Raw genomic sequence first — 12160 nt, 5'->3', positions numbered from 1 at the left:
GAAGATCAGACTGGACCAAAAGAAGATTCCCAAGAGGAGAACCTTTGGTGCTGGTCATTCCAGGGTCATTGTAGAGAAAATAAAGCCAAAATAAAGAAGACACAGAAAGTGAGGATGGCAGAGGCCGTGGAGATGATGGATACCTCACCGAGCATCCCCATCCCAGCAAAATGCTACATGGCAGGATACTCCACCGCATGGACTGTGCCAGTGACAATGGCACCAGAGGCTCCAGAGATGATGGATACCTCCCATTATATGCCTATTATGTGTAAGTATTTAAGTACCATCAAAATGCTCTAACAACTGTGTCCATAAGAAGAAACACCTACGCACGCATTAGTTCTTGTTGTGTTGTGAGAATTAATCATAGTCGTTGGTCATAAATCCCAGAGAGTGACTTTTTGGGGGGTAAGACTTGACTTTACACTCAGAAAGTGAGTTTCCGGTGTAAAATTGGTCATCACAATGCAATTACTAATGTGTGCACACACACCCAGCCATCCGGGGAGAGGGGATCTCTCTTTGAATTGCCTTTCCCAAGGTTTCTTCCCATGTCCGTGAAGGTCATTGGATGGAGTTGTTCCTCGTCTTCTTAGAGAGCTTGGGCTGGGCACCTGTTGCTAATCTGGGTCTACCAGGCCCAGTCAAACACCCTCAGCAACAAAAATATAATTGGGTCTTCATAAATTCAGAATTTATTCAAAAAATTAAATAAAATACACAAAAAATATATAATAATATATATAATATATATATTATGTTTGTATGTCTGTTGCTGAAAAGTTGCACTACAGTCATGTGTTATATTGAATGCTTTGTTTGATGAATAATCAGGCAAAAGGCACTAATGACTTCTCGTTTGGAGCCTGTAGCCAAAAAAAAGAAGTTTGCCGGTTCAAATATTGCTATTTTGTCTAGGGTTATATGTTGGTCATCCAAAGAAAATAGTTACGTCCAAAGAACACATGGTGATAACCTATGATTATTATCATTATTATCATTATCTTTATTATTAGTTTTGAAGGAAATCGGTCCAGAATAAATTAGAAAGTTTCAGGGTGCAATTGTCATACACCCAGAAAACTTATTTGATATAAAAACCCTTCATATTTAGGTTGTAGAGTCCACACAAACTGGAACCATAGCAATGTTCTCTTTTGAAAAAGTATGTATTTCACCGAAGAAAAAAAATAATTTTCACAAAGTAACAGAAATTCCAGATGGGATGGCACCAGATGGTCAGATGGTCAAATGGTTCCTTTTGTTTTTTTGCTTTTTTTTTGGTAAAAAACCCAGAGCTGTAAGTGTTGACTGTATAAAATTGTCAGCTCATTTAAATGTCTTGGAACAGTATTTGATTTTTTTTTTTTTAATGTCATGTAACATAAATATAAGCTAAGTGTCATTCACAGGAAAGCATTACAGTGATAATAGTTAATGAAGGAGCTTCAGAATCTCTTTTATCATTCATTCCTAGATAGTTTTCAAACGTTCTGCTTTATTGTCTGGTAGTTTTCACACTCTTAGTAAGAACAAATTTAATATGATTGGGATTATGTCTAGTAAGATAGCGGGTCAGTGACACAGTGTGACATTGCCTTGTCGGGGAAAGGGCAGGAAATCCTCGGTTACATGTCACATCTAATATGAGTTGTTACCTTTAGTGTATTCACAAATATACTATTTTTTAAAACTTTTTATAAATGATAGACATTGGATTCTGAACTACTACTGGAATTAGGGATATATCAGATCACTTACCAATCATATATCTGGCAGTTTGGTTGATGCATTGTCCTGGTGAACTGTTGGGTCGCAAATCTTTTCTCCAGCCACAATCTACCCCATCACTTAATTGATAACCTTGTGTTTTGAAGCTATTTCATGCAAATCACGATGTGCCAGCACCTGCCCTTGATTGGTGCCTCCTCTAAAGCTGGGACAGTGAGATTCTGATTGGAGCAAAGTGTTTGGCCTCGACTCAGCCAATCAGCTGAGTGCAATGGAGGAGGCTCACCAACAGTATAAAGCACTGAGCAGCCCAGAACACTGATGTTGTTTGATGCGTTTACACTACCAGCATGCCCCATACAATTGTCTGTTTGATCATATTTTATTAACAATGTGAGAAATACTTTATACTCATACTGTTGACTGAGGCACTAGTTCACTTTTTGGTATTGAGTTTAAGATTTAGTTTTCAATTACAGATCACACTTGATGAAGTTAGCTCCTTGTTAACATCCACAACTTTTTAGGGGTGCTTTTTAGTTTGTGCTGTGGTTTACCCCAAACTGCAGGATAGTTTGCTTTTCATTTCCACTGTTGCTTTCACCAGATAAGTTTGACAGCTGTTTTTTTTATAGCCTTCTGTTTTTAATAATTATTTCTTTAATTTTTCACAATATAATTTTGCCTCTCTTTTTTTGTACACAATAATCTGTATTTCTCTTGGTTAAATGAATAACTTTGTTTTAATTTAAACATCAGGGTTTTATGTTGCTTCCCTTTCAAGATTCAGGATTCAGGTTTATTTTCACTCTTGAGAGAGAAAGAAACAAAAACAAGCAGAAACAACAAATAAATAAAATATATATTTTTTAAAAATCTATGATTAAGCAAGGATAAAAACAGTACAAATCTAACAGTGCAAATTGGTTAATAAATATAGGTATTAAACTATTATTGAACATAAAAGAGTCTCTTGTGTGGATGTTATTGCACATCCCCTCACTAGATTGACAGCTGTTTTTGAGAGCCTTCTGTTTTTTTAATAATTGAAGGTGTAAACAAGAAAATTAAAGAGGACTTTAGTAACTGGTTGACAATGATTTAGTGCAAAATTCAGTTATAATAGTATGTATTTTACCTAGACGGCTGTATCTATATACAGTATGTCATTAATAGTTAAGGTCCCAACCACTCAATTTAATTAATGGATTTTTTTGCCACAATATGTCTCAGGAACACATTATAGTTAGTTATTAGTACCTCTCAGTGGACAAATGGAGATGTACAGACACACAGAGGTCACCTAGAGTTAACAGGATATACAGAATCCCCTCAGTTTTTGCTTAGTTTACTGCTGACTTTTCATTTGTTTTGGCCTGAGTCCTGCCTCAGGATTTTATCTGAACTTTATCTGTACTGGTTTCAGTTGAGTGTTTGACTCACATGTTTCAAAATGTTTTTTCACAGCTACCAGGAGTTATCCAACAGCAATATCAAATGACTGTAAAAAGTGTAATAAGCTGTAAGGATTGGCGATAAAACATGTCTCACAGATTCCACATCAAAGCAGTAATGCACACTACACCACTATTATAAATATATTATATCATAAATATTCATTTTTCTTTACTTTTTCAATATTGACAAATTCTAAAATATGTATTAGTCTTTGAAAATTGAGTGTTAATTTGGCTGCTAAGGTTATGAAATATGAGATTTTTGCCACCACTCCGATACAACTATGGTGAATTCAGCTATTTGTTTTTGAAGATATCTCAGTTCCTTTGAAACTCCACACACCACAGAAATCACTGTGAACATATTTCATCAAATGACTTTCAACTGAAGAAAGATTCTTTATAAAAACTCAGACTGTAACCATTTTACCAATGTTTAAAATCCCAAAGTCTGCTGCTTTATTTCACTTAACTTCACTGCAGTATTATAATGCATAACTTCAACCAAGAACACTTGAACAGCTAAATCTGTGATGTCAGTGCAAGGGCAGTAAAAATACATTTCTACATTAAGAAAAACATCACAGAAAATAAAACCTTCATCTCAAGGATTTTGCATATTTTTTATTTAAATTGGCCCAACATCATCTTCTGCTGGTTGTGTCTACTGAGGAGACGAGAACCTGCCGAAGAAGAGGATGGACTTGGTCTTATTGTGCCTGATGAAGAAGAGGAAGGGGTGGTCTGCTGTGAAGTGTTCCTCCCTCAACATACAGAAGGCTACCATGCCTGCTGTGGCTGCAGCTGCCTCTGTGCCCTCCTCGTTCACCTCCACAAAGGCCTTGTGGGCCACCGTAGACAGGAAGAGTCCTCCTTCGCCATTCATGCCAGACAAATCGGCTTTCGCCCCGCTGAACACGTCGCACATGCCCAGTTTGGCCAGAGGCTCGTTCAGCTCGTAGTCCTCCTCCAGCTTGAACTTGGGCAGATGAATGAGGACTTCTGAGTGGACGTCCATGCTTTCCCTGTTGGTCCATTCGTCCAGCTTCTCCCGTGTTAACTCATTCTCCAGCTGGAACAAAACACGCATATTGTGTTTCATCTCTGGTACATATTTATATAAGGAGGTTATAGGTGAAAACTTGTTGGTGCTTGTTAAATTCTGTAATCATCAGAGCTGCTGTTGTCTTTTATTATTCTAGTGGTCTCTTGGGTCTTATTCACCAACAGTTTTTAAGAACTGTTTGAAACCTAAAAAAAAAAAAAACTGGCTTGAATTCTTTCAGGAACATGGCCAGAAGGCATTAAGGAATGAAAGAAATGACCCCAAAAATTTGAATATGTTTTTAGTACTTAGAAAAAATAGATTGGAAAAAAAAGAAAGAAAGAACAAATAAAAAGATTTTATATAATACATAATAATTCTGTAAAATAATTTGAAATATGTAATTATGATAATTATAAAAAAATATTTTCCCAAGCTTTTTTCTTTTTTTCTTGACATTTTTCCAAGAATTTTTTCCCTAGCTTTAAAAACAAAAAATTTAAATCTACTAATTTCTTGCAATTTGTGGAACAATTTCTACCAAGTTGCTCACTGTCTTTTTTCCCACATTTTAGAAGCAATCACACCAATTTGCTCATGATTCCAAGGTTTAAATACTTGTGAAATGCATCTGAAAGATGCACAAGAAAAGTCATGTTGATCCAGGTTTCAAAGGGTTAAGGAACAATGTCTAACATGAAGACCGATGTCTGTTCAAAATTCTAACAGCAGCAACCATCAACTGGAAGCAACTAAGAAGGCAATCACCAGGAGATGGTGCCTGACTATACCCATGTTTTTTTCCGTCTCTTTAAAATTATCTATGTTTTTTATGTACTTAACGTATCGAAAATATTAAAATTTAAGTTAAAAAAAATAAAGAAGAAGAAGAAATTCTTCTTAAATCCCAAATATACAGTTTTCACAAAGATTCTGACATTCACCATTGTTTGTTTTTTTTTTTGTAGTAAGAGATTTTTTTCTAGGTAACAGAATCTACACAAATTCAAGATACCACGTACACATTTGATTGTTGACATATTTTTGCCTAATAATTAGTTTGTGTTTTCTTCAATTCTGAAGTTGAATAATAAAATAGGATTTAAATTAAAATAATATTTTTAGGAAAATGCTATTTTCACCCAGGTGTTTGCTGCTAACAAAGCTATTGGTATCTGGTATGGAATAGCCAATTTGGCTTTTTACACCTGCGTGTTTGTAGCATCATGACAAAGGCAAGCACTGTGGTGTCCATAACCAACAATGCTATTTACACCCTGGGAGTATATTCCTGGTTGTCTTAACAACATTGAAATATGACGTTATCAAAAACAGGTCTATTTAGTTTATGCACACAGTGTGCATTCAGTGTCTTTATACATCCTGAAAACTGGGGGAAAAAATACTAAGTGAATTAAGTCTAAAAAGAATAAGACAACATTAACTCATGCAGGACTAAACCTTCAGGCTCCTGTGGGAAAATCTTGTACCTAACTCACTCACCCAGCTTCTCTTACTACTACTCTACACTGTGTCATCTGACTCTCTCTTAGTATATTTGATTTTTTTTTCTCATAAATTTACCACTTTAATCTCAGAGAATATCTAAGATCATTTGTAAAGAAAGTTAAATTATTTCATTATCTAACAAAGCATTATGGTCTTTTAAAATAACATGGTTAATTAGGAGCCATGCCATACAATAATAATTTTTTTTTTTTACTTCATAAGATGTGCGCCCATCTTCAGATACAGGGTCCTGTGAACAGGTAAGATCCTCCCAAGCATCTATTATTATTTTACATCTAGTACTGGGTATAGACATAAAGCAAAATATGACGGTTCATATGGTGTTCACTTTTCCTTTTGAAGTCCAGTACACTACCCTCCTTACACTTTTATTTGGTCATTCTTGAATTAATGCGTTACGCTTTTCTGCTTCCTTTTGTTCTTCTAGTTCTTCTTCAGTTTCTGTGTGTGCACACCGCCGTGCAGTGTTATGCCCTTTTAAGGGGATTGCTGGGGAGTTTAACTTTGCTATTCAGGATAATCTGGCATGCATGTTCAATACACAAGAACAATGGTATTTATCATAATGAACACACAGGTGTGAACCATTCTGTAGTACAAGAGCACTTTGTGAATCTGAAGTAGACCTTTTTAAGGACCTTATCAAGAATAAAAAAATAACTTAAAAAACTTGGGAAGATATTGGTGAATGAGGTCCACTGAGATCAACCACTGAGAAAGACCTGAGTAAGAAGCAGACATTCAGTTCATTCCATATAAGGTACAAAGTAGTGATAGTTCAGGATTTACCTGACTAGGATTAAACAATCTTGATGGTTTTAAATTTGAGAGGAGACCTTTATGTATAAAGCGATTTTCCTGTTGCCAAAGAGGGCCAATCTAACTTTTCATATAATACACATTAAGTAGGATGTATTTGAAAGTGCAGTTTTTGTTTAGGATAAGACAAGATAATTTTTTTTTTATTGTAAATGGGATGAAATATTTGAAATCATGGCTGATTTCAAAACGATTAGTCTTTATGCCATTAGTTATATAGATTCTATACTTTATACTTTTCCAAGAGTGCAAATTGTGTATTTTTTATTCACCACAGCTTTTATTACATCCCTTGAAAGCCTAGTCAGCCTTGGTCTTGTGTCTAGGTTGAGTACCTTCAGCAGAGGGTCAGAGCCATCAGCGGACTCCTCAGGCAGCAGGATGAACATGCTGAGCTCCTCATCTATATACGGCAGCTCCAGGATCTGCAGACTGTGCTCAACAATGTAGTTGTAGGGCAGCTTCTTCATCTGGTACATCATCTGGACCTGCTTGGTCTCACTCTGATGCACAAGAAACACAAAATCTCAGGGTGTTGTATCAAGCTACAAAATCTGACTTTGGTTTCTGGAGATGTTCTGTTCCTCTTCAGTTGAGTTCAATTGTTTTCTGTATTCACACTAATGTCCATACATTTGCAAACTTCACCTGGTTGACTTTAAAAGTCATCTCTTTGGTATTTGCTACATCAAAGCGATGCTTCCAGTTTCCCTTGAAGTAGATGGCGTTAACCAGAGCCAATCTCGTCATAGAGCTGACTGTTCCTGGCTTCAGAAGATCTTTAATCTTATCTGAAAGCAAATACAAAGACAAGGTAACCACTGAACACTGATTCACAGAGAACACTATCAAATTACAGCTGTACAAGTTGGTCAAATTAAGATGACTCACTTTCTGTCTGCTGCTCAACCCAGCTATTGATCTCTGCTCTGCACGCCTCTGCAGCCCCGATGAAATCAACAGCCTTCAGGTCGGCCTGGTAGTACTTCTGCGTGGCTTCCAGGAATTTCTGCAGTGAACAGACATCATCTTTTGAATTCAGTCATAAAAAGTTATTGATTCAATCTTAGTACCTGTGACCTCTGTGACAGCTGAAAACTGGAAACTCACCGGGAGGAAGTTGGCAGTGTTTTCTCCATAGAGACGGTTGGCTAGTTTCAGGATGTATGACGCAGATGGCGAGTTGATGTCAGCGTTCAGTGCCGCAAAGTCTGCGTGGACACCTTCGCCAGAGCTGAATGAGAGGGCCTGTGTGCAAGATTGGAACAATAGACTTCATTCTGGGATCAAAAATGTGTATTACAGAATATGAACTAAAAGGTGAAAGCAACACAGGACACTGTTCTCAAAAATAACCTTTAACTGTTAATTGTCAAGAATGTTCATTAACTTTGCAGGTTTGATGGTGTGTAAAATCATTGAGCCTCTGTGCTGTACACGTGCAGCCCTATGTGATGCTTTCTGTGGTTGCTACACTTCCTGTGAGCTTTAAATGTTCCTGCTTTGTATCTTTATGAGACCTTTAGTTGCCTTCAATTGCAATAATTAGTTTTGTCTGTTATTTTAATATAGTCAAATTAATGTGTCTGCTCTTCATCCCATACACTAAGAGGTGTGCAGACAAACATGTCCCCATACATTTTGTTGGCTACTTTTGAGTATATGGACACTTTTTATGGTATGAGCTAGCTATTAGAATTATAGAGGACCGACACCCATTGTCAAATATTATATATGTTATTCATGTCATGTAAGACAGTATACTCAAATTTATGATGAAATAGGGTATAAAGTCTGAAGCTGCTTCATTGACAGTGGATTGTGAAAGATGCTATAGATGACACTAAAAGAACCCAGGGGAATGTTCTGAGTATATGGGTACATTTCTGTTCAAGAACTGAGAACATAACAATAAAACAAAGCGCATTTGATGGACCAGCTCAAGTTTGAGACTGACCTCTTTGGTTTCTGGTTTTGAGAGAGTAGCTCATGTTCATAAATACTGATTCAAGTTTTCTAGGCCATGGAAATAACAAATTTTAATTCTAAATTTAAAGGGTGTTCCCCTTTAAGGCAAATCTTAATGCAACTATATAACTATAATTTAGACAATATTATTCTTCCAACTTTGTGTCGGTTTGTAGAAGGTTCTTTCGTGTCTGTTTCTCCATGCACAAACCAATGAATAGATAGATTTTACAGCTTTTTTGTTTGTTTTTTTGTAACTTTGGGTGTGAAATAACTTGACTGGCCTGAACAGAGCCCTGACCTAACCACACACCTTTGAGATTAACTGAAACAGGCCTTACTGCCAACCACTGATCAAACTAACTGATGCTCTTGTCAGTGAACGGGATCAAATCTCTGCAACCTGGTTTCAAAGTCAGGTGAAAAGCCTTCCCAGGAACATGACAGCTATTATAGGAGCAAATTAATGCTCATTATTTTGTAATCAGACATCACATATGGATGTGATGTACACGTAGCTTTATCGGCCTGGCCATACAGTGTATTTCCATGTTTCTGTATGCTGTTGTACTTTGTGTATTAAGCCTGCATCATTCAACCACAAACAGTCATCAACCGGCTGAGCCACTGCAGATAATGCTATTTGGCCAAAGCTAACATACTTCCCTGACAGAAGTCATTAATCAAAATAAAAGAACAAAGAACAAAGCTCTGAGGATTTACTGTACTTTCAAAAGAAGGTTTAATGAACTGAAACTGCAACTCAATGTACAACTGTCAGTTTTTACAACCTTCTGCTTTAGCAAACAGTGCATTACTTGCTTCAGAGGTCAAAGTACAGTGTTATTAAACCTCGTCTGTCTGATGACACACCTTTCAGTCTGTACCTGGATACACACCTGGGCCAACAGCCTGAACTTCAGAGCTCACAAAAAGTTTTATGGAGAGAGGCCAGGATGACTGCATGCAATTCATGATGTATATTACTCGTTATAACTGGGCTTCTGATGTTGCGCAGTGAAGTCAGGTGATGGAGCAGGTGAAATCATAGAGAGACAATGTGCTGACCTGTGCCATCTGAGCAGCAGTGTCTCCTTTAGCCCCCAAGTAAACCATAGCCAGGGCTGAGCTGATGCTCAGCGGGGAGACAAAGATGTTCCCGGTGGGGTTTGCCTGGCTCAGGGTGCGGAACAGGTCCAGGGCAAAACATGTGTTTGAGCTGCTGATGGCGGCCATGACTGATGATGTATGGTTTTCCTGGAATTAGCAAATTGGTTTATAGTTTAATATTGCCAAATACATTTCAAACAGATTTTAAGATATACATAGACATATTTCACATCTGATAGCGTTTATATGAAATAAACTATAACGTAAATACATTATAAGGTAAAACATTTACAGTTCATGCTTTAAAACACAGTAAGATGGCATCCTACAGGTCATCTAGCTGTGAAGTTGCAGACTGCAACCAACTTCTCCTGTGTGTCAAGTGTGTAAGAAAACTACTGTTGCTGACTGATGCTAAAACGCAAATTGCCCTATCTAAAGCCAGTGTAAACGGAAACAATGAAAAGGCCACTATTCTGAGTTTCAGGTGAGTATAAACCATTGAAAACATAGTTATAAATATTACATTCCATTTCTGCCAGCATATGATTCTTTACTGTACACACACACAACCTTTAAATTTAGGAGGTAACTGTATGTATCTCTCCTCCTGTTTTCTGTCCATCTCTGTTGTCAGCTATCAAATGAAGGCAAAATGCAAATAAATACATATTTTTTTATTTACAAGCAACCCTAACTTGATTTTTTTCTTCATAACTGTGCCATATAGAAAAGGAAAACATCTTAAAAATGCTCTTGAAGGCAAATTCTGCAATACACCTATGAAGCCTTTTTTCTCCTTTTGTTAATACATTAAAGCAATTGATAATGGGACACTTGTTTCACCCTTAAATGATTCCAATTTAACTATGTGCACATGCAGTCCAGCGACATTGTGGTCACCTGGATTTTCAACCGTCACCTGCAAAATCCTCATGTACATATCTGAATTTTCCTGTTTTAAAGAATTTCCCATCTATCTATCTATCTAAACTCAGACAAAAGTCAGCATTTTGGTGACTTATTCTGGATGGTGTCTGCATAATTTAAAAAGACGATGTATTTAACTGATAGAATAGAATATATTTAACTGTTTTAACCTCTAACCTACCAAAGTAAAACATTTAAACGAATTAATAGCCAAAACAATGTAGGCTACTTTCCTGCTGTCTCTGACTGTACTTGCATGTCAGCTTGTAAGGCTGTGTTCAGGTACCCGGAAATAAACTCGAACACGTCCATCTTTGACAAAATCACTAATACGTAAAGCAGCAATAACAGGATTAAGCGACATCACATACAATGAGTATGCAGTGCGCGTGTGTTTCAGGCCTAATAGCCACAGAGTTACATTACCTGATCGTCCTCCCGCAACGACTGAAGCTCGCACTGCTCGCACGCGCTCAACGTGTGGAAAAGAGAAAGCAAACTGTAAACACAAGCTAAGGTCCCCCAAACTCGCCAAGAAATAGGGAAAAGATAAAGTGCAGGGTCAGTGGTTAAATCCAGGAGCCCACCGCTGCGCATTTATAGCCTACAGAACACAAACAGTGTGTCATCGCAGTCTGTGGGTGGGACGCGTGATTGGGCGATAAGTCACTGCCCCGGTGACAATACAGGCTATTATAGCTTACCGAGGAGGGCAATGAATGGAGCAACACTGTGCTGTCAAAAGGTTTGCACAACCTCGACCGTCATGCTGTAAGTTTTAATATTTAAATCGCTTTTAGATTCAGATTTGTTTACTATAGATGACTGCATGGATGGATGCAGGGCCGTAACTAGTATAAACAGAGTCCACCCCCCCCCCCAACACACACACACACACACACACACACACACACACGCACGCACACGCACACACACACACGACACCCCACCCATCTAACATTTCTGCCTAACTGCAGACCAAACTCTGTTCATCTTTCAATATAATATATAATAGAAATGTAACATAAAAGCAGAATAATTCACATTTCATTCATGCATTAGTATATTTTTCTGTAAATATTAGCTCCGTGTATTATAGTCTACATGTTTGATCAAATCCCAAATCCAGAAATGCCAAAAAACAGTCAATATTATATTACAATTTCAGATTTTAATATTTGTTACTCTATAAGCAGCAGTGTAATATTCAAGGCCCATCTAGGGACGGGCATTGCAAATTAGCTTAGGATATAAATGCAGTGGTATGTGGCATCGGATTTATCCTATATACTTGTCCCTATACAAATAAACATGAAATAGATAAATAATGTAGTAAAGTATTAATACCTTGTTACTATTCTAAAGAGTTTTATTTAATTATATGTAATTTACTTGAGTCTTTTTATTTATGTCAGTTTTCACTTTACTCCTCTACATTTCCTAAATAAAATGTATACATTCACTCTTTTATATTTCCCCTAAGTGTTTTCATGACTTTGTTACTACAAAAAATCAGAAGGTCTGGCGAACCTGTGTTCCTAGTTTGCAAGTTGATCATACATTAATC

The 12160-nt window shown here is 37.0% G+C and overlaps 1 protein-coding gene across 1 annotated transcript; it reads right to left on the bottom strand.

The window, feature by feature from the left end:
• Positions 1-3615: 3615 nt before the first annotated feature.
• Positions 3616-11260, bottom strand: LOC121963555 (leukocyte elastase inhibitor-like). The gene is made up of 7 exons (XM_042513842.1): positions 11020-11260; positions 9622-9810; positions 7696-7833; positions 7477-7594; positions 7234-7376; positions 6921-7088; positions 3616-4263 (listed from the first exon to the last, which is right to left on the bottom strand). The coding sequence occupies exons 1-7, from the start codon at positions 11188-11190 to the stop codon at positions 3856-3858; spliced, it is 1335 nt and encodes a 444-aa protein (XP_042369776.1). The 5' UTR covers positions 11191-11260; the 3' UTR covers positions 3616-3855.
• Between the last annotated feature and the right edge of the window lie 900 nt (positions 11261-12160).

This window comes from Plectropomus leopardus, chromosome 3 (assembly GCF_008729295.1).
Source record: "Plectropomus leopardus isolate mb chromosome 3, YSFRI_Pleo_2.0, whole genome shotgun sequence".
Classification (NCBI taxonomy): domain Eukaryota; kingdom Metazoa; phylum Chordata; class Actinopteri; order Perciformes; family Serranidae; genus Plectropomus; species Plectropomus leopardus.
The sequence above is the reverse complement of the archived record's forward strand: the minus strand, read 5'-3'. Positions and strand labels throughout refer to the sequence as shown.